This window comes from Mirounga angustirostris, unplaced genomic scaffold (assembly GCF_029215605.1).
Source record: "Mirounga angustirostris isolate CCGP_5_RB_7025 unplaced genomic scaffold, mMirAng1.0.hap1 SCAF_2, whole genome shotgun sequence".
NCBI lineage: Eukaryota > Metazoa > Chordata > Mammalia > Carnivora > Phocidae > Mirounga > Mirounga angustirostris.
The window spans coordinates 117,824,770-117,847,795 of NW_026991710.1; the positions used below are offsets into that span (position 1 = coordinate 117,824,770).

General features: G+C 40.6%; 2 protein-coding genes across 3 annotated transcripts in view; one reads left to right on the forward strand and one right to left on the reverse strand.

Annotated features, from left to right (window-relative positions):
* The window catches only part of ELMOD2 (ELMO domain containing 2), a 37,255-nt gene extending 32,961 nt beyond the window's left edge, over window positions 1–4,294 (forward strand). For both annotated transcript variants that reach the window (XM_045880407.3, XM_064585086.1), the window contains exon 9: window positions 708–4,294. In XM_045880407.3, coding sequence (XP_045736363.1) covers window positions 708–853 — 146 coding nt within the window. In that variant the 3' untranslated portion in view covers window positions 854–4,294. The remainder of the gene's footprint in view (window positions 1–707) is intronic.
* A 2,542-nt stretch (window positions 4,295–6,836) lies between these two features.
* UCP1 (uncoupling protein 1) lies at window positions 6,837–17,627 on the reverse strand. The gene is made up of 6 exons (XM_045881734.2): window positions 16,881–17,627; window positions 16,038–16,236; window positions 12,982–13,176; window positions 12,781–12,882; window positions 11,634–11,814; window positions 6,837–8,235 (listed from the first exon to the last, which is right to left on the reverse strand). The coding sequence occupies exons 1-6, from the start codon at window positions 17,625–17,627 to the stop codon at window positions 8,121–8,123; spliced, it is 1,539 nt and encodes a 512-aa protein (XP_045737690.2). The 3' UTR covers window positions 6,837–8,120.
* Window positions 17,628–23,026: the final 5,399 nt, after the last annotated feature.

Sequence of the window (23,026 nt, forward strand, 5' to 3'; positions counted from 1 at the left end):
TCAATTTAGTTAAACATATAGTGTAAAATTGGTTTCAGGGGTAGAATTTAGTGACTCATCAGTTGCATCTAATACCCAGTGCTCATTACATCAAGTGCCCTCCTTAATCCCCATCACTCAATTATCCAATCCCCTGACCCCCATCCCCTCCAGCAACCTTCAGTTTGTTTCCCATAGTTAAGAGTCTCTTATGGTTTGCTCCCATCTCTGTTTTCAATTTACTTTATTTTTCCTTCCCTTCTCTGTTGTTCATCTGTTTTGTTTCTTAAATGACACATTTGAGTGAAATCATATGGTATTTGTCTTTCTCTGACTGACTTATTTCCCTTAGCATAATACCCTCTAGTTCCATCCATGTCGTTGCAAATGGCAAGATTTCATTCTTTTTGATGGGCAAGTAATAGTCCACTGTGTATATATAACACATCTTCTTTATCCATTCATCTGTCGACGGACATCTGGACTCTTTCCATAGTTTGGTTATTGTGGACATTACCTGTAAACATTGGGGTGCAGGTGCCCCTTCAGATCACTATTTTTGTATCCTTTGGATAAATACTTAGTAGTGCAATTGCTGGGTCGTAGGGTCTGATTATTGTATCTTAATGTGGAATTTAAAGGATGATTCTGCACTTTAAAATGAGATGCTTTGGTTGTGATTTCCCTACTGAGCACTGTATTTTTTCTTTATTTTTCTTTAACTGCAGGTTACCTTGTCTATGAATTTGACAAGTTTTGGTTTGAAGAAAAGCCAGAAAGCATTATGTATTTCAACATGTATAGAGAGAAGTTTCATGAAAAGATTAAAGGACTCTTACTGGATTGTAATGTATCACTTACTTTAAAAATATGAATCATCCGTAGTATCTTCTATTTCTACCACATTTTGCACATGCAACAGAATTTATATGTTGTAATAGAAATTATCTGATCAATTACACTCGTTATATGTAATTTCCTACAAAAATATTTCAGAAGTTCTATTTAAGAAAGCTAGTGGACAATCAGTGTATGTTTACAGTCGTTTATACACTGTTCTCCAAAGGTACCTTATCCTTCCAAAGATCCCTTCTGTAGAGGCCTGCGAACTATAGTTTGGAATTTGGGACTTAGCCCATTTGGTGTAAAAGTATAAATCAGGTATTTGTATTAAATTGGTTGATTAAAATGTGTAAAAATCAGTTTTCATTTTTATGTGTTGTAACTATCAAGTCAGTCTCTTTTCAGAGCTCCTTTCAGATTTTTTGTGTTTTAGTTTGGAAATGATTGTTTTTTATTTCCTTCGTCTTATTATCTCCCTAGGTTAATTAACAGGAAGAGTAGTTCTTCATGGCTTTCGTTGCATCTCAGTCACATTCCCGATGTTGCTTCATTAGTAGCAAAAGGCATAGATACATCAGACAGGATAAACAATCATGGCCTCTTCCTTTTTGGTTTCTCTGATTATTTAGTGTAATAGCTAATGAGAGAATGACAGTATTGGTGACTAGCTTTTTTGTTTTTAAATACCACACTTGGAAATATCACAGTGGTATTTTAAAGCTTAAGGCATTTTTTCATCTTCAGTATTTGCTTTTCAGTCCATGGTAGGAAGGAAATGTGGTTAGTGCTCCATGTGAAGGCCTTTTATGAGGCTTCTTTGCCGGTGAGTGTTTATGAAAGGAGATGTATTTGCTAAGAAAATCTTGACTGTATTCAAAGGACAGTGGCTATTTCCATAAAGCTGTCTTTGAACTGAAACAAGAGGAAAACCTAAAGCTTTTTAAAAATACGCGTTAAACATTGTTGGTTTATTTTACTTACTGTTAACTGTTGCTTCTTTTTGCTTTGCCCCAAGAGTGTTTCTAGAGAATGGTGTATGGACTTTATGGGTATTCTTTAAGTTAATGGTCTGTGGGATTCTAAAGTAGCCCGAGGATGATGACTGTGCATTTTGTATAGCTTTATTCTCCTCAAATCTCAGGAGGGCATCAAGTGCTGTCAAGGATTACAGAATGATGAGATTCTAACGGGAATAATTTCTTCCTTATGTGTTTTAGAAATTTGTACTCCTAGCAAAACTAAAAGAGTTTAAAGATATGTCTAATTACTAAGTTCTTCTTAAATGCTACAGAAACCAGCCTGTTAGAGACATAATTTAAACATGATGAGAGTTAGCGCATCTTTTAACGTGGTATATATCAAATGTTTAAGGACTAACTCCTGTGGTATGGCAAGACCTGAGACTTGCACTATTTGTTCATGTCTCTCTGCAAACTTGCCAAAGAGAAGAGTGATAAAAAATATCCGAGTGGAAAAATAACAGATGCAGTGCTGGACAGCACGTACATTGAGAACGCAGCATTAAAACTATTATTTTCTCAACAGGATAAAACTTTTAAAAATTGGGTTCATTTTATTATAATCATGGTGGTTTAGCGTCTCAGTATCACAGGAATTTAAAAATTGGTTTTGGTTTCCTGTAGGGGACTTCGCAAACTTTGGATTATCTTTTTTTTTTTAATTTTTTTAAATGTTTTCAATGTTTTATTATCCAGCTCTAGAGTTCTAGGAGATGTAGCAAAATCCTGGTAAGGATCAGGTGCTAACCATTAAAGTTCATTTTATATATTAAGTGTTTACTCTTACATGGAAAGCAATTCTGTTAGTTTAATTTCCATGCTAAAAATACTTACCTTTATATTTTAATCTTTCAACAGCTGAGGTCTTGAGCTGATTTAAACCTTTGTCAGTATGCTTAATAAAGAATGATCCAATTATGAAAGGGGAAACTTTTTAAATAAGTTTCCCCTTCTAGGGAGGAAAAAAACTTTAATTTTTTAAGAATGTCATTAGAAAGTTTGGTCAATAATACGGTTTTTAAATGAACTCTGTTTATACAGTACAGATATTGTCCTGTTTTTGCTTAAAATAATCAGTAACCATTTCAGAAATTCTGTAGTGAATTGGTCTAAAAGCTACCAATAAAATCTAACTGTTTGATAGTCTGGAAGCCAAGCTAAATGTCCCCGCTTGTAAATTAGAATGTAACATAGTGACATACATGAAAAGAAAAACATAATTGTGTCTACCTTCCTACTTTTCCTTGCTTTCAACCTATGTATGTTAGAATTTTACGTAGTCTTAAAATCCATATTTAGAATCTTACCTGTTTCTGTAATAATGAATGAAATACCAAAGTAGTGATAGAATTGAAGTAGCAGGAAAATTATGTTTGCTTTAGCATCAGAAAAGTGAATCGATGTTGAAATGAATTTTTGTGTGTGCCAGATCGAAGAGAGTGTGCCAGTGACAGGAATAGTGTAAACATACGATTACACTGGTTGTAGTTCAACTACGTTCTGAAAGACAATCTTTAAGGAAATAGGAGAAATCAGGGGATATCAGTGTATCAGTGAACCTAGACCAGCCTCTCTTTGTATGTATATATGGTGGTAGAGTTAGATATAAAATCAGTGTCTTACTGGCACCAGTTTAGAAAACAAGATCTTTTTCTTGAAAATGCCCATCCTGGGTTTTTTTTCTGTTTTAACAACTACTTGGATTTGTATGTATTTTTCTATGTGAAAAATATATGTAGTCTTCGTTTTTATTTCAGTATTAATAATTGTTTATGTACTGTTTCTCACCTTTGCATTCAGTGAAATTGAACTCGGTCAAAGATTTGCTCAAAGGAGCAGCATTACATGAGTGAAAAGTGGAATGCTCATTGCCAGAGCAGGAAAGATTACACACTGTCATGGCACGGAAGAGAAGAGGTTTGGCCTGGAGGGCAGTAATGTTTATTATCCTCCTTGAATTAATGATTGGGGGCCAGCAGCTGTTTTCTCAGGATAAATGGTCCACCCAGCTTCTCTATGAACAACTCTGGGGACGCTTACTTTCCATTTTCACATTTATGAACCTCTCCACACAAGCAGATTGTTAACGAAGATTAATGGACTTATTAAACATCTGAGCGAAATCACGAGTGAGCTCATTTCGTTTTGTTTTGTTTTTTTCTGGCTTCAGCTTTTGACAAGAAAAAGTTTAAATGTAGTTCAGCTAAGACCCAACTATTATAGGACAGTTCTTTTTTTTTTTTTTAAATTATAGGGCAATTCTGTGTTTCTGTTAATGTATTCAAAAAACGAGCAGTGGCTTTCCCTGGAGGAAAAAGTGCTGGTTGGCAACTTAAAGAAATAGATTTTTGTCTACTTTGGATAAAACAATTAACTTCTTATGTAAAAGCAATAGTTGAAATGTGATGTCATTTTGTTCGGAATGTTGTGAACAAATAAAAAATGTGTCAAAATTGTTATATAAGCCTTTCTCCTAATCCTTCCATCTCTTCCCTTCCTCCCCATCCCTTATTTAAGTCATTTATGTTCATGAAATAGTGTCTTTCTTATTTAATCCTTTAATCATGTTCCTATAGATGAATCAGAATATACAGAAAATTTTTATTTTTATGACTTTAACTCATCCATTAATTACCTATTTAAGATGTTACTGGTAACAACAATTGGTTATGAGACCAGAAAAGAAGCTGCCACTCCCACCCCCCATTCTTACAAAGGATAGGAATAATTCATACTGCACTGCAGTATGTTTAACTTAACTTTGCAATGAATCTTAGACACATTTTTATATTAATACATAGCTTCCTTATTCGATTTATATACAGCTGCAGAGCATTCCTCTGTGTGTGTGTGTGTGTGTGTGTGTGTATGTGTCTTATTTTGAACTAAACAAAAATAGTACATATGTCACTGGTTGGATACAGCAAAAGCAGTACTATGTTAGTACTAATTACAGCTTTAAATGTATGTATTGAAAAAAGAATGGCTGAAAGCTAAAGACAAAGCAATCATCTCAGGGAGTTTGGCAAAGAACAAAATAAACCTAAAGAAAATAAAGGAAATACTAAAGGCAAGAGCCCAGATGCACGGAATAGAAATGCATACCATAGAATCAACAAAAGTAAAAAGCTGTTGCTTGAAAAGACTAGTAATACTGATAAACCTTGGTGAGATAAATTAAGAATAAGGAAGAAAGCAAATAATGATATCAAGAATTAAATATGAAACATCACTACAGATCCTGCAAATACTGAAAAGAAAATATATTAAGGATAACCTCAAAAATTTGAAAATTTAGATGAAATATAAACATTTCTAGAAAAATATGCTTATTACCAAAACAAAACTGTACAAGAAGAAATAGGGAAGCAAAAAGTCCTAGCATTGTTATGTGGATTCAGCAATTTAAAATCTTTCCATTAAAAAACCTACAGTCCTGTGTGGCTTGCACTGGTGAATTAACACATTTAAGAAAAAAATAATGACAGTTTTCACAATCTCTTCTACATAAAGGGTGGACACCCTGTAATTCATGAAACTCATAATTCTGATGACTCAAGTCCAACCAGAACAGAATGAAAAAGAGTAATTATATGCCACTGTCATTTTAGATGCTGTAATGCTAAATAAAATAGAAGCATACTGAAATCCAGAAATAAATATATTAAATCAATAATGAACTACATATAGATATGCTGTTTTAATGTGTGATCAGTTATAACTCAGGTGGGTTAATTCCCAGAATAATATTAATGAAATTTACCACATTAGCATTTGAAAATCACATAATCTTAAAAGTTGCAGAAAAAGCATTTGATAAAAATTCAACATCCATTCATGTTAAAAACTTAGCAAATAAGAAATAGAAAGGGGTTACCTTAATTTTACAAAATTTATCTATAAAATGAACAATAGCAAATATATTTAATGGTAAAACATGGGGATGAGAATTGAGAAAGGATGTCACCACTTGTATCCATCCGTTTTTGCCACAATAACAACGTGTAACAACCAATCACACAAAATCTTAGTGGCATACAAAAAAAAAGCATTCCCTCCTCACACATGGGTAGGCTAACCAGGCAGCTTTGCTAATCTCCGCTGGATTCAGCTGGCCTTAAATACAGGTCATGGGTTCGGTTCCTGTCAGCTCCATGTGATCTACTCATCTGGGACCAATGGGCTACCTGAGGCATGCTCTTTAATGGTGCAGCAGAAACACAAGAACAAGCCCAATGGCTCACAGGTATTTCAAGCCTTTGCTCACTCACATTCCCTTGGTCGTATAGCAAGTCACATGGTCAAGTCCAACATCAATGGAACAGGGAAATGTACTCTAAGGAAGGGCTAAGGAGTGAACATTTGATGAATAATCCAAATTGTCACAGCACATCTATTCAAAATTGTGCTAGAGTCCTACCTAGTACAATAAAACAAGTGGATGGGAGGAAGGTAAAGTTATTATTCATAGATGATATAAATGTGTACATAGAAAATCCCAAGAGAACTGATCTGATATCAAGGGTAGAGGAGGAATTTTTGATCATTTATCAAGGGTGAGGGATTCTTAGCCCGATTCTTGTTAAATTGCGCCCTTGTAGACATGCCTAAGAAGGATTTAGTAGAAAAAGGCAGCTCAGAGAAGCCTGACTATAAGGTTTGATGAAGGGGGAGCATCTTGTCACTACCGCCTACTGCCTGACAGCAAAGAAACGAACTTCTATGTTTTCTTCCGTATTCTTGACAGAAACATGCTATTCTAAGGTTGTGGTCTGTTGTAGTTTGGATTCCCCCAGAATCAGACCTTAAGATAAGGATTTGTCATTCATTTGGGAGGTGATCCCAGGAAACACTGGTAAGGGAGTGAGGGAATTGAAGTCATCCCATAAAGGGTTTTGTATTAAGCAAAATAATACTGTGTAACAGGATTTTGAGTCCCTGGGTGAGGGTGAGGGGACTATTTATATAAAAACTCCCATCAGTTACTGGGCAAGGGCCGCTCCCGGGGTGTGTTGTGCTCGCTGTTCATCCATCGTGCCACGCGCAGGCGCACAAAGATGGCTCTGACGGCCGGAAGACCCTACAGAGATGCTGACGTGACGACCGGAAGTCAGGCCCGCATGCGCCGGATGGTGCGATCAAAGTGACAGGTGAGGGAGATCGCAGACATCTGCTACAAGACCATTTTACAGGTAACAGCAGGGGAAATAAGCACCGGGGGAACCTCATAAAGTCAAGGGGAAGAAAACACAACAGTAGTAGAATGTGGAGCTGATGAAAACGAATAGAATGCTGCCTGACAGCCTGTGGGCTTCCTGGCCCTTCCGCCATTCTTTGGTTTTGGCTTAAAACAAGCCTGGGCTTTGTCTTATACCTCTTTTTTTACTCTCTTGTTTATTCTTTCCCTATTTCTTCTGCACTCGGCTTGTAACACGAGAAAAAGGTTACTGCAGGTGTTAAGGATGAATTTAGCTTGGCTGGAAAGGTGCCATGAAGACTGGTTTCTATCTCCCTAGGAATCTCAGACTGTCCTTCTGTCTAACCGAAGGTACCTTCTGGCTCAAAAATTCTGGAATTCTGGGGTAGATATCACGATTCTAATAATGATTATAGTGTCTTAGAAGTTGTTATAAGTGCCATAAAATATAGACTCCCCAAATTAAAAATCTGTACCAATTACATTTAAAGTAAATTTATGCCTATTGATTCTAAAGACCTTCACTTGCTATTGGGCAGTTTTGTAATCTAGGTGAACTGCAAGTTTTACATTCAGAGATGGATCCAAAATGGCAAACTTTCAGAGGTATTAGCAGTACTTTACTGGATATATTAACTGACCACTGGGTTAATACATTAAATGGAAATAGCATTTTCCTTGGTAACTGTTCATGTTTAAGTGTTTATAAACATAAAATGCACCACTCAGTTTTCCTCTCCTGTCAACTTGAACTATAATTAAAGCATGTTAAATTTCTTCATGTTCAATCGCGAGACTCCCACCTTCTCAAAAGAGCCAATCAAATACAGTCACTTATTTATTTGCACATTGCATGTGCCAGACTGCGTACTGAGCATTTTGCTTTCTCCTTCCAAAAACACAGAGAATAAAAGTCACAAGAAATAAATATTAACTTTTCTTTAAAAAGTCCAAAACTCTGTATCAGAATTCCTTTATCTGCTTAGGGTGAAATAAAGGGAATAGGTGTTTTGTTTTCGTGTTTGAGTTACCCGGTCAGCAAAGATTCCCACTGGTATGTCACCACTTTTTCCTGAAGGTGATTATGTGGCACAGTTCACGGTCTGCCCTGACTTCATCAGTTCTCGTTTCAGCTGTTCGAAGCACACAAACATAATGACGTTCCAGGATCCAAGTCGCAAGAAGGAAGGTACAAATCTAGAAAAGGGCATGTCACCATTCTCTTGAGTTTGTTAGAATTCTTTTTTTTTTTTGTCAGAGAGAATGAGAGAGAGAGCGAGCACACAAGAAGAGGTTGTGGCAGGCAGAGGGGGAAGCAGGCTCCCCACTGAGCAAGGAGCCCGATGCGGGACTCGATCCCAGCACCCTGGGATCATGACCTGAACCGAAGGCAGACACCTGACCGACTGAGCCGCCCAGGCGTCCCTAGTTTGTTAGAATTCTTAAAGCTATTATCACACAGGGGCACCTGGGTGGCTCAGTTGGTTAAACCGCTGCCTTCAGCTCAGGTCATGATTCCAGAGTCCTGGGATCGAGCCCCGAGTCGGGCTCCCTGCTCATGCAAGAAGCCTGCTTCTCCCTCTGCCTGCCACTCTCCTTGCTTGTGCTCTTTCTCTCTCTCTTGCTATCTCTCTGTGTCAAATAAATAAAATCTTTAAAAAATATATTTTAAAAAAAGCTATTATCACACAAACAGCTTCTGCTTCTCATCGCACACTCTTCTCACGTAAATTTAGGCACTTAAAAGTACCTATTCCTCACCTTGCCAGCGATGCCTAAGATAATGTTTCATCTAGCTGTCTAATACTGCTTCAGAACAACAAAACCCAGATGATCACGTCTATCCAAATACATAAACGGCCTTCATTCCCACCGCACCAAAGCATGTGTCCTTTCTGAAAGGGCATTTCCCAATAACTCGCCTTTTTTGAGGAGCGGGGAAATTTTTGCTTTCTTTCGCTCTGCTTTCTGAATGGGAGGTAGGAAACTGTTGAAAGAGGAGGAGGAGAGGGCACCTGGGTGGCTCAGTTGGTTGGGTGACTGCCTTCGGCTCAGGTCATGATCCTGGAGTCCCTGGATCGAGTCCCGCATCGGGCTCCCTGCTCGGCAGGGAGTCTGCTTCTCCCTCTGACCTCCCCTCTCTCATGCTCTCTCTCTCTCTCCCAAATAAATAAATAAAATCTTTTAAAAAGAAAAGAAAAGAAAGAGGAGGAAGAGAAAGCAAAGAAAAAGCGATGAGTAAGTGGACCATTTTCCAAAGTGAAGAAATTAGTGCTGTCCAGATCTTGGCAATTCTCAGCCTAAGAGTGTCAAGGAACTAAGGGCATTTTTTTCTTTTTGGTTTTTGGGTTTTGGATGGTTTGTTTTTGTTTTGTTTTGTTTTGTTTGTTATGCTGTCAAACTGTGCAGACCAAATGATTGATTTTGAATGCCTGTTTGCAGCAATGAGACATTCGGGAGAAAAAGATGTCATCAGTTAAATCTGCCTTGGATAGAGTTTTTAAAAGAGATCTGGCCTATAAAAATCATGCCCCGAAGGTTTTTGCAGGGGGGGGTTGTTTTGTTTTGTTGTTGTTGTTGTTGTTGTTTTTAAGGTCTCAACATACTTCTCCTGACTCCTGGTGGGGGGGGTGTGTATTTTAATTGTGGTACAATGTTCATAAGTTTACCATTTTAACCATTCTAAGTGTATAATTCAGTAGCATAAAGTACATTCACATTGTGAGCAACCATCACCACTACCCATCTCCAGAACCTTTTGGTCATCCCTAACTGGAAACTCTACCTATTAAACAGTAATTCCCGGGCACCTGGGTGGCTCAGTCAGTTAAGCATCTGCCTTTGGGTCAGTCATGATCTCGGGGTCCTGGGATCAAGCCCGGTGTCGGGCTTCCTGCTCAGCATGGGGAGTCTGCTTCTCCCTCTCTGTCTGCCCTTCCCCCCACCCCCCACTCGTGCTCTCACACTCTTTCTAATAAATGAATAAAATCTAAAAAAAAAATCAAACCAATAATTCCCTACCCCCCCACCTCCCCTCAGCCTCTGGTAATCACCATTCCACCTCTGTCTCTGAATCTGACTACTCTAGATACCTCACATAGGTGAAATCATACAATATTTGTCCTGTGTCTGGCCCATTTGATTCAGCATAATGTTTTCAGTGTTCATCCTTGTTGCAGCATATATCCCCAAAAGGTTTCAAGTTTGAAAAAAATAAAAATATTGTTAAATGGTTAATGGTTAATAACTGAGATATCCATTCTAAATTAATTTTATAATATATTTCATTTGTATTAATGTATCATTAGTGCTGATTATGGTGAATTGAAAACCTTGTGTATATGTGTATGGTGCATTTATGCTTATTTTATAGTCTGAGGCATTGCCTTACAGTTGTAAATGGTTATAGAAGTTGCTATATTATCACTAGTTTAACCCTTATAGAGTGTATCCATACATTAGTTCATACTGTATTTTCTTAGGAAGGTAGTATCCAGTGTAATACTGCTTAATGGGAAATGTGATCTACTACACCATACTAGTTTCAAGGTGAGTGTAAAAATTATCCAAACCACATCATTTTCTGCTTGACTTTTCTAGGTCAGTGGCAATGATTTGTCTCTAGTTTTACTTTAATGCAGTCAAAAAATCTGAGTCCATCAAGTTAAAATAGTGAAAATTTCAGCAATCACACTACTGGATATTTACCCAAAGAATACAAGAACACTAACTCAAAAGGATACACGCACCCCTATGTTTATAGCAGCATTATTTACAATAGCCAAGATATGGAAACAGCCAAGTGTCCATTGATTGATGAAGACACACACACACACACACACACTGGAATATTATTTAGCCATAAAAAAGAATGAAATCTTGCCATTTGCAATGATGCAGATGGAGCTAGAGAGTATAATGCTAAATGAAGTGAGTCAGTCAGAGAAGACAAATACTGTATAATTTGACTCATATGTGGAATTTAAAAAACAAGCAAAGGGAAATAATAAGAGAGAGAGACAAATCAAGAAACAGACTCTTAACTATAGAGAATAAACTGATGGTTACCAGAGGGGAGGGGGGCAGGGGAATGGGTTAAATGGTTGATGCGGATTAAGGAGTACACTTGTGATGAGCACTGGGTGATGTATGGAAGTGTTGACTCACTATATTGTACACCTGAAACTAATATAGCACTAACAAATTAAAATAAAAACTTAAAATTAAAAAAATTATTTGAATAGTGAAAATCACATCTTGTTTTCTTATAGCCCTTTATTATGCTTTCCCTCCACGTTATATAGTTCTCTAGCCCTGATCAGGCAAAATCCTGTCCACATTCCCAATAGATTGGGACCAAGGGAAAGGTCACTGAATTTAAGTGAGCCTCTGATCAAGGCTGAGAAAATTTTAATATCAGTTTTCCATTTTCTGGCCCAGTGGAATTAGCGAATTGGAGATCGTTATGGCAAAGAAAAATAGACACTAAGCATACGGCAAAGACTAAGGCTGGTCAACTATTTAGACAAGAAAGCATCCCAAAGCACACAGATGGCCTGAACACAGCATTATAGACAGGGAAGACCATATCCTACCCTTTGAAAAAAGCCAACGGTCCTTCCTTAGTGAGCATTGTCATGGCACAGTTGGGCACATTCGTGTACTGTCCTGGTGGAGAATTAACAAATCGGGTTTTTACCACATCCACTGGCGAGGACAGGACTGTTGTGCAAAATCCAGCAATAAGAGCTGACACGAAGTGGCAGGGTAAGTCGTCTAAAATGGATCAATGAAACAAGTCAGCAGCAGACTTTGGGAAGAAGCTTCTAGTTTTTAGTTATCTATCAGATCCTTGGAAACCTGATGATATCAGGAGACCAACGTGGATGTCTTTATATAAATAAATAAAATATAATAAGGAAGGTTTTACTTACCCTTACCAAAAAAGATGACAAAGAGTACATGGCACAGTGATGTGATTAAAAAAATAACCTGTCATGGGCGCCTGGGTGGCTCAGATGGTTAAGCGTCTGCCTTCGGCTCAGGTCATGATCCTGGAGTCCCGGGATCGAGTCCCGCATCGGGCTCTCTGCTCAGCGGGGAGCCTGCCTCTCTCTCTCTCTGTCTCTTATGAATAAATAAATAAAATCTTAAAAAATAAATAAATAAAATAAAATAACCTGTCAGTCTGCTCTGTGCCCTTAGGGTATGGCATAATGCCTGAGACATAGGCATCTAATACTTTTTTATTGAATTAAAGTCATTGTCCAGGGAGAATTTCAATATCTCTAGAACCTGTTAGACTATCTTAGGAACCTATCCAACGGTGCTACTTTTTGGATGAAAACACTGATGAGCTCCTTACATAACCAGTACATTTGGCTATAGTGTGGGATGGACTCACCTCCCGAGTTACGCTATATAAAGAATAAGAGGCTAACCAAAGTCCCATATATTATAATTAAATGAGAATAATGCTGATGTAAGAATATAATTACACTTTCTCTTTGTTGCAGAAAAAAATTGGTTGCAGCAAAACTTCTAAAAGTTAGCCTTTTGGGGTTTTGGTTTGTTTTTGTTTTTGGTTTGTTTTGTTTGCTTAAAAGTTCTATCTAGTGTTCAAAATTACTTAATTTTTTTAACTGTTACGATTAAGGGATTCAGTACAATGCAGATAGAGAACCTCCAGGATGAAGTTGTAAATGTGCAGACTCACAGGTTACATATCTAGGAGGAAGTTACCTGCTAGGAGTTTCTTTTTCACAAGGGCCTCCTTCATTAGGTCGTATGTAACTAGCTCTGTACAATTGATGATGACATTTCTTGTCAGATTGGGAGTAGTCCCTAGAAAAAAGAAAATGTATAATAGCTCCATTATATGATAAGGTGCTAACAGGATATATGTGTCTTAATAATTATCAGATTCACCTTGAAGTCAGTTACCTTTCCAAAGGCCTGTCAGGCCTTCCGTTGTCGCTATGATTCTGTAAGCATTGTAAGTCCCAGTGTAGCGAGGTTTGAGACCATACAGATGGCTCTGTGCTTGAAGTCTGACCTTCACGACCTCTGTGGGTTGCCCAATGAATACTCCTCCAGTCGTCAGACCAGCTGCGATCTTGCTTCCTAAACTAGCTGTTGCTATCCGGAGAGAAAAGATATTTATCAAGCAAAAATGAAAAACAAAAACAAAAAACAAGACCCAGAGTGCAACTCTATATGTCTTTTTTAATTTTAGTGGTTAGTATTACTGTCTCTTTATATCTTTTCTATTTCCCTAATGCTTGTGCATGTGATGATCATGTACTGAGTATGTACTAAATCACTTTAGGGCTAGAAACTTCAAAGTTGACTAGAATTAAAAAATAAATAAATGAAGACTTTCAAGGACAAAGAAAACACAATGCCTATTTAAACAGTGCTTAGTTCTTTCCTATAGCTAGCTCTCTTCTTCAGTTTTTTTCCAACTGGGAGTAGGTACCAGTCACCAATGATGCTCAGCCTTCCTCTTATGGATGGTAATGTTATTTATTGGACTTAGGGGTCTTAGGAAAATCCCAAGTGGATTAACTGCCCCCAGATGGGATGTTGAGTGGTATTAGGCTACAACAGATTACAAAGGCAACAAAAATAGAAAGAAGTGAAGAAAGTGATTTTTGATTTGAAAATTTGAAAAATAAACTTAGATTACTCAAGACAGATATTATTTAATAAACTATACATAGTCTTGGAGCCTTCCTCCCCCAGGCTCATTTCTATCATTGACGTATGGACCAAGAACATTTACTCATCAAGGACTTTCTCAGTCTGTCTGTTTCCCAATCTGTAAAATGGAAATAACAATATCTATTTCATAGAGTTATTGTGTGAGTTAAAATAATATCAATATAGCACATAACATACTGTCCTGCACATAGAAAGTACATAAGTTCTTTTCATAACCATATGATTGTCCTCTTTTCTCCTCATACTTGTCCAGGAGCTGAGCGTACAATAGATAACCATCTTTTAATTGGCAAGATAGTATGATTACAATTCCCTTCACTTTGGGCCCACATTTATAATCTTATTTTGATGCACTCATCCTGTCCTCCAGTCCGTTTCTCATTTCCCCGTCAAGCCTTTTGAGGGAGAGGCTACATTTTCTGTCTTCACTTCTCATGGGTCTCCTCATAGTTCCTCCTCAATCCTCCACAATCCAGCTTCCATCTCCAGTACTCCCCTTTGATGTTTTGGCGAAGGAGACCCATGGGCTCCTGCTGTTAGGCACATCCATCATGTTTTGTCCTTTTCACACTAGATCTCTCTGCTCTGTTTGACCCAACTGATGGTTCCTCCTGCAACTCCCTGGAGTCTATCCCAGACATTTCTCCTAAGCTCACGTGTTGACTGGATGCTACTTGTTGACACATCTTCATATGCATGTCTTACCTTCCCCCTAAGACAGTTTCCATATTCCTTCCCTCTGTGAATGGTACCTTTAGCCAGAACCTCAGAGGCCATCCTCCATCCCAGCCTTTCCCTTACACCAGCTGCCTTCGAAGTCCAGGCAGCTACACTTCCTAAATCTTTCTGATCTCTCTTCCCTGCTGCCATTGTTGTAGCCTACCCTGATCGTTTCTTACTTTCCAACTTACCCCCTTCTTACCCTTTTTCTATATATCCTCTAGCTACTGCTGCCAAAGTGATCTTTCAAAAATATAAGTTGTTTAGGCCACTTTCCTGCTTAACATTTTTCAATGACTTCCCATCACTGTAAGGACAAAATCTAAACTTCTTAGCATAGTCTGCAAGGTCCTTTGTGATCTGGCTCCTTCCTGCCTTGGCTTCACCTCTCCCTCCTAGTCCTCCCTCTCTGCCCTGTGTGTTCTTGCCACTCCTCTCTGAGCCTTTGTACATGACCTTCGCTCTACTTGGAAGGCCTTTCCTCACCACTTCACCTTACTACGCCTATTGGTCTTTCAAGATTTGATTCAGACATCAGTTCTTCAGGAAAATCTTGCCCGACCATGCCCCCAAGGCTAGGTAAAATATTCCTCTTCCATGTGCCCAACGTCCTGTCATTACTTCTAACAGAGCATGTGTCACAGCACATCCTCACCTATTGACCTATTCACAGCTCATAGCTCTTGCCTAGACAGATATCCATAATCTACGCATCCAGCAGTTTCTGGCACATGGCAGCTCAATAAAGCTAATGAAATGTGAGGAATAGGCATAACATAGAGTACTGCCAAAATATGTCCTATTAATTTAGTATCTAAAGTACTCAACAATTGGGTAGAACAGTCAACTGTGAAGGAAACTACCAGAATGGACAGCTTTATGTCTTTTGTGATTCTTCTCTTGCTACATCTACAAATAGGACAATGCAGTATGGATCTCAAAGCATCTAGACTTTACTTTGAAACTGTATAGAATAAACTCATTATATGTTTGTATAACTAATATTTATAACTTGTCCCATAAAGTTATGTAATCCTAAGGTCACTTTTTTTTTTTTTTAAAGCAAAACAGACTGCCACATGCAGCACCTCATTTGGATGTGTCTGGAGTCTTAGAAGCCTGACTACCCTACATTTTCCTACAAATGGACTTGAGAGCTTGTTTGGGAGTTCTAGCAGGGGAGTGCAGCTACTCCTATACCATTGACCAAAGAATGGTCCTCCTCTATCGGGGAAGGTCATCCTCTTTGACCGTTTGCAGAACTTTGAGTTAAACATTTTTCTGCAGCCCATCCATCTTCTCCAGATGGATATCCAAATTAGGCCCAAAGCTTCCACGACTGACCAGGTGATTTTTATAAGTATAAATCTGCATCTGAAAAATTGATTTTGCACATTTCCTTTTCTTTCTATGAACAGTGAGTACCAAGCTAATATTGGCTGTCTGCTTGCCAATTTGTTATGAAGACCACCCCTGCACATAACATTGCTTGAACAGAGCTGGGCCCAGGGCATGTCTCTGGCTGTCTGCCCCTCCCAGGAATGCTCATTGCTTACTTTCTTTCCCTGTGCTGAAGAACTCCAGGACGGTGTCGTAGAGGCCGATCCTAAGAGAGGCAAAGCTTATTTGTCTCTGGAGACCAGCAGGCAGCCCACTATAGAGTTTCATTGGCCCTTCAGTTTTTGCCAGAGTGGTGACTGTATCCAGGACACCTTTATACCTAATGGCTCTGGAGGTGTGGCATTCACCTTGGATCTGGAAATGAGAAAGGTGCAAGTCAGAGGGACGTAAAAATTGAGTAAGGAGTTCCTACCTGGTGAGGAAAAAACAAAGACTGGCAACAGGCTGTCTGTTCTCTGTGGAGAAACCTCAAGCCAAGATTTTTCCCACCGTTTTCCTATTTTCAGTTCGTTTTCCCTTCTCAGCAACATCTCCTCTATATCTCTGTATCTCTCTAGCTATATATATGAAGAGAGATTAGCTACAATGCGAATTTTGAACATTCCCACCCTCCCTGTATAAATCCTCCAGAACCCCTAAGCAGCAGATGGGAAGGTGCCCCCACCAAATTAAGGAAGTCAAAGAACCTGACTTGCAAACTTGGGAGACGCTGATAGTCTTAGCTCTTAGAACATTTAGTGCACCCTAACTTTGGGGGCTTCCGCAGTAGTCACGGCCAACGTATCTTCCGTGGCTTCTAGTGGTTCTTCCGTTAATCTCGGAGAAGTGCCAGTTTCCCGCCCCCCTGCATCCAGTTCTGTGACCAGCCCACACCGTTAAGGTGGCCACCCGCCCTACCCGAGGAGTTGGTTAAACCAAAGCCGTCATCAAAAGGGCTCACGGAATAGGTGTCCCCTCTCTGCCCTGAGACACCTCCCCATCCTCATCTCGCTCGCCACCTGGAGCCGAACTTTGGCCGTGTCCAGCGGGAAGGTGATCACATCCGCCACACAGGCCGCCACGCCAGCAGAGAAGATCTTGACCGGCATCGTCGGGGGCACGTCCGAGGCTGTCGGGCCGCCATCTTCGCGCAAAGAGCGAAGCGACGAGCGGGCGCCCACAGGGCGGAATTTCTCCCTGCCTTTCCGCTCCTGTCCCGCCGGGACAGTAAAGCGGCTCCCTGACTTCGCGGGAGGCGGTGCGCCGGCCGTGGCTGCAGGCGGAGCGCAGCAGAGGGGCCGAGCCGGGCCGCGCCTCCCGCCTTCGCGCCCTAGTGCCAGGAGGACCCAGGGGCGCAGGCTGGCGGCGCCCGTGCGCCCTGCCCGCGCCGGGTGACTTATATAGCCGGCCGCTCCCGGGCTCGCCAGCTCTCGGCGGAGCCGGGCGTGGGAGCTGGCGCGGGCGTGCCCTGGGGCGCCCGCTCCCTGCCACCCGCAGGCTCGCTGCGCGCCTGGGGAGCCGCTCCCCGCGCACCTGGCGGTCTGCGCCCGCGTGTCCCGGGGAGGGCGCACCGCGGCAGCCCCCCCACCCCCACCCGGCGCCTGGCTGCGTGTCCTCGGATGGGGTGGAGGCGGGGGGGGGGGCGGGTTCCTAAACAAGCGCGATCTCGGGGATCCTGGTAAAAGGTCCTGCCGAGCTGGAGCTCTCCCAAGAGAGAATGTGGCGCCCCTTTTATTCCTCGGACTCTCCGGGAACCTTGCAGGCATCTTCTCAGCTTCCTTTCCTCTCCTATTAACTTCTCATCCTCCTTTCTTCTTTCCAACCGCCAAATCCAGGCCGGAAAATTCCCGGACAGAAACCAAGAACACTCAGAACTTTTAAAAGAAATAAGGTGTTTCTTTTAAACACTTTTGTAAGAGGATGTCAGATGAGATCATTGACATACTAGAAAGCAAAGAGTAAATTGCTAAAGTGCTCTGTAAAGTGAGATGTAAGTTGCTCCTCATTCTTTTCTTAGGAGAGTGCAGTGGAAAGGACATTGGCAGGTCCCTTGGCTGCAGGTGCAGCTCTGCTGCTTCCCTTCCCTGGGTAAGTCATCTTTACTGCCACTTTTTGCTTCCTTCTGAGTAAAATGTGTGTCTAGAGACATCCCCAGGTGTGAAATATGCTGCTAATTTACCTATAGGGATACATTAAAGATTGCAAAGTATGTTTTATTGTGGAAGGAGGAGCTTTTCCTACTTCTGTCCTTGTGCAGAGATTTATTGTGAGCGTTCATTTATTCTCTTGGTTCAAGAGCAGGGGAAAATGAGGTACAAACCCCCTAGAGAATAATCCCCAAATACTCTGTGAGAACAGGTTGTGTGTACTGTGCAACTGTTCAAGAAGCCATTCCTAGGCGACTTCCAAGGGAGGCATGCTTGAGGGATGTCGAGGAAGTCAAAATCGTAAAGGTAGGATGGGCTCTGGAGAAACAGAGAGGAGAAGACAGTGGGTTTCCTCCTCTGCAAACACCTGTTGAAATAAAGAGCAATTGAGGCAAGTGAGTGGCACGTATGAAGGCAGAGGTTTGGGGGAAGCAGGGCGAATATATGGGAATGTGTTCTGTTGGCCTGCCTGAGACACCGGATGATGGGGCAGGAGAGAGCCAGGGTAAGAAGTTGGTAGAAGATGAGACTGTAGAAGCCCAACGAGGCCAGCTTGAGGGATGACCTTGAAAGTCTGTTCCGAGTGTGGATTCGTGTTATCACCTCATGCATGGACAGTACTTTACAGATTGTAAAGTGCTCTCACATAAATGTCATATTTAATATAGTAGACAGTACAGCCTTATGAATGATTGGATACAGAGTCAAAGATTTTTCAGAGATAACTGAGTTTAAGAACATGGGTAGTAGGCTCGGTGACAGCTGATTGTCGTGAGACGGTAAGGAGAGGTGATTTTAGGGGCACAAAGTTGAAATCAGCTTTTAGAGTCTTGGAATTATTTGAAGAGAAGGATGTTTATCATAGGTAAAAAGCTACCACAGGAAACTACATATAACATGCTAAAAGAGCAAGAAATCAGAGCTGGGAGGTATTTGGGAGTCAGCAATACGGATGTGATGAAAGGGGGTACACTTTATTTTTAATTATTTTTTAAGAGGGTACACTTTAAACGGGACTGAGAACAATAGGACTAGGAAAAGGGTCATGGGCCAAAATGTAGGGGTACCCAGAGTTATGGTCTGGGAAGAATGGCCTTGTCAAAGGTAAAATTATAGTGTATCCAGTCATGGAACCATGGTATTTGAGAATATAATTTAAGGAAGGGTGGGGTCTTGACTAGCATCAAGTTTAGAAGAAATGTCAAAAGAGGACAAAAATGAAGAAAAGCCTGTAGGGTTTGGCTCTAAGACTATTGGTCATCTTAGAGAGTGCACTGTGGTGGAGTCATGAGGTTGAGGCTGATGGCTAAGCAGAGATTGAGAATGTTGGGTATAGTGTGAGTAGATGTAAAGGGGGCGGGGGCATTTTTCCTACTAACTCTAGAGAACAGCTGCTATCAACTGGTTAGTCCCCAACCCACAACCTAATCCTAACGTGAATCGTTCACAGTGTTCCATCTATAGTGGTTTTAAAGCATAATCACAAATTCCCCCCATTAAAAGGTGAGGGTCCATGTCCCTTCCCCTTGCATCTGGGCAGGCTTGTGAATGCTTTGACCAACAGAATAAGACAGAACTGATGCTCTGTAGTTTCTGAGGCTAGATCATAAAAGTCCTTTCAGCTTCTTAGTCACTTGGAACACTTGGAGCCCTGGGCCACCACGTAAGAAATACAACTCCTCCAAGGCTCTCACACTGGAGAGGCCCCATGTAGACACTTCCAGCCCTCCCCACCAAGGCGCCAGACATGAGAATGCAGCTATCTTGGATTCTGCAGATAAACTCACCCGCCCACTAGATACCACCGAGTCATCTCTGACCGTGTCAGAAGGACAGAAGAATCATTCAGCTGAGCACTACCCAAATATTTGACCCATGAAATTGTGAGATATAATGGAATGGTGGCTGTTTTAAGTGGGAACACCGTCTTTACTTTTTTGAGAAGCTGGGGGTGGCTCTTCACCCTTTCCTCCAGCACTACCTTCCTGATGAAGGGTTGGAGGTGGTGGGTGGGTATAGAATTTTTAGATTTGGACTACAAATTTTGGATTCGTACTATACGGTACATTTTTGAAGGAGAAGCAGGGTAAACTGAAAGTTGCTTTGCTTCCATGAGGCACATGTTTGCACGTTTCAAAGGCAGGATATGGTAAACCAGAGGAGTGGGTGAAACGAAAGCCATTAGAAGGGAAGAAAATATGAGGAAAAGACCCATTAGAATAGGAAAGGTGAGAACAGGTAGAAAGAGGGGACCTGTGGTGGGATAAAGAGGCTGACTTATTTGAGACCATAAGGAAGAAGGACAGCCTGAGCCTCTGGGATATTAATAAGCATGGTCAATTCAAGACCTCTGCAGGAGACAGTATCGGTTCAGTTCAATGGTGACTGAGCACCCGAGATGTGCCAGACACAATGCCAATACTAAGGGTCAAAGAAGAAGCAGAAGTCAAAGGCTTCACATGAGGAGACCCTCATGAGAGGGCCACAGGAGCTCAAGACTGAAAATGATTCTGGATTCCAAGGAGCAGGCTACCTCACCCTTTCTGAGAGGCCCGGGGAAGTAGGAGAAAGTTTGCCTCAGGTTGGAGAGAACAGTAGGGTGGAGGGTGGCGTCCCCAAAGGGTCAGACTGCTCTTCTGGCACAAAGAAGAAGAGGTGAAGAATAGGTCAATGTGAGCAAGGGTAACAGATCTTCTAGGACGTAGCTAAGGAGTGGCAGCAAGTTTCTAATGCACTAAAAATTCCTGTTTCCTCTTTGAAAATGCAGAGCAACATTTACAACTGTACTTGCTCAAAGGGTGGTCAGTCAGGAATCACTGAACAAAATGTCTCCATATTAAATAAAAAAGGATAATGTTGTGCATTTGAAATGTTCTACACTTTCCCACAATTCTCTCACTAACCACCAGTAGGAAATACCGTGGTGTAGTTGTATAGATAACTGTGCAAATGACAGAAGAGACAATTTATAAAAGAAGAAATACAAATTATAAAAATAGAGGGGATATATTTCATATCATTAATAAAGTAATGTACCTTTTTTACCTAATTAACACCTTGTCTCTACCAAAATTATAATTATAATAACATTTACATATACATTTTAATATCATAAACTTAATTTATAATATACATAAATGACTATTTTAATTACAAATTGTGAATGTGAAAAATATAATAATTATAATATCAATACTATATTAATGATGGCATTATAAATTCGCATAATTTTTTTGGAAAACAGTTTGGCAGTATGCACTGAGCAAAGATAACGTCCATATCCTTTGATCTAATAATTCTACTTCTGGATATCTGCCCTAAAATAATTAGCCAGAAGGTGAAAAAGTCATATATAGGATGATGCTTATTACAGCTTGATATTTATAATAGCAAATTACTGGGAGTACCTACATCAGTTGGGATCCAGATATGCATATCTGGGTTTGTCTGAAGACTTGTGCGTATTAATGATGCATGCATATATACCTGTATGCCTTGATATGTAAATGGAAAGAGACTGCCCTTAGGAATTGGGAAAGTAGGGAGAGGACCGGAAGGGGTTTTCTTGGTCCAGCCCAGCCCAAAGACAGAGACTATCAAGCTGGGTGTTAAGGGAGAAAATACTCCGTTTTCATTCCACGGTGGCATAGCACCGTAAGCAAGAGAAAGAGGCCCACGTTCCAATTCTATCCAGGATACTTACTAGCTGAGTGAGCATGGACAAAGTACTTCTCTGAACTCAAATTCTTCACTTTTACAATGAATCTTCCTGAGTCATTAGGTTATTCTTAATGGATCACTCTTTGTGTTTAGCACCAGGTGTACATAACTGTCATAAGCCTATGAAAGATGGACCCACTTCATGCACTTACCAAATACTTATGGAGCATGTAACAAGTGCTAGATGCTGTTCTAAGCACTTCACAAAATTTAACACACTTAAGTCCTCGCATGATAGCCCTTTGAAAAAAAGTACTGCTCTTATCCCACTTCACGGGTGAGGAAACTCAGAGGCTCAGAGCAGTTGAGAAACTTCGATCCTGTAACCACTGAATGGTACACTTAGGGCCTGTCTGACCCCCAAACCCTCTGTCACTATATGATACCCAAACCGCCTTCCCAACATATTTATGACACGATATTTTCCTATGCTTTGAAGGAGTAGAATGGTTAGGTATACTCAGATATTTTCTTAATAAGTCATAGAAAAAGTTTCCAAAAAGTCACATGAAGTATTTATTCTTTATTTGGTTTGTATACATTACAAGGGGATTTACAAAGAAAAGAATAAACATTGCAACACTTCTACTTTTAAAAATCACTTTCTTTTTTTTTAAAGATTTTATTTGAGAGAGAGAGTGAGAGAGAGAGAGCACAAGAGGGGGGAGGGGCAGAGGGAGAAGCAGAGTCCCCACTGAGCAGGGGGCCGGACAAGGGGCTTGATCCCAGGACCCCGAGATCATGACCTGAGCCGAAGGCAGATGCTTAACCGGCTGCCACCCAGGCACCACCCAGGGGCCCCTAAAATCACTTTATTTCGTCTTCAGCGGAAGCTGGTGGAAGAGGTAGGGAAGGTGATCTACGAGATTTAGAAAAATGTGATTTACAGGAATTGAGGCCCAGTGGAGGGACCAGAGAATGAAGAGGAAGAGGTGACCTCGAGAACAGGACACTCCTGTCCTCAGATACTTGAAGGCATATGCAGTGGGCAGGTGGGATTTGTTCTGTACACAATTAAGGGAAAGCATTAACGCTGAGGCATGGAAAGTGCAGATGAACAGATTTTAGGTAAGTGTAAAAAATACTCTACAAGTCGATGTGATCAGAGGTAGAAGGTGCTGCTATTTTGGGTAAGAGTTCTCATCACTCCAGGTATTGGGTTTTAAGTAGTTTGGCATAAGATCAATTCAGAGCATCAAACTTATTGTCAAAAGGACCTGGATTTGAATCTGCCATTTGCTATCTATGTGACCTCAGGCAATTTATTTAATCTCTTTACACTTGTTTTCCTGTGTGTA

Bases quoted from the DNA above. Each gene is read 5' to 3' on its own strand.
- UCP1 (XM_045881734.2), bottom strand. From the start codon at position 17,627: ATGCCTGCAAGGTTCCCGGAGAGTCCGAGGAATAAAAGGGGCGCCACA. The intron at 13,177-16,037 runs GTAAGCAATGAG...CTCTCCGGATAG, and splicing joins CTTCAGCACAGGGAAAGAAA to CAACAGCTAGTTTAGGAAGC. The intron at 11,815-12,780 runs GTAACTTCCTCC...GATCCATTTTAG, and splicing joins GAAAAAGAAACTCCTAGCAG to ACGACTTACCCTGCCACTTC.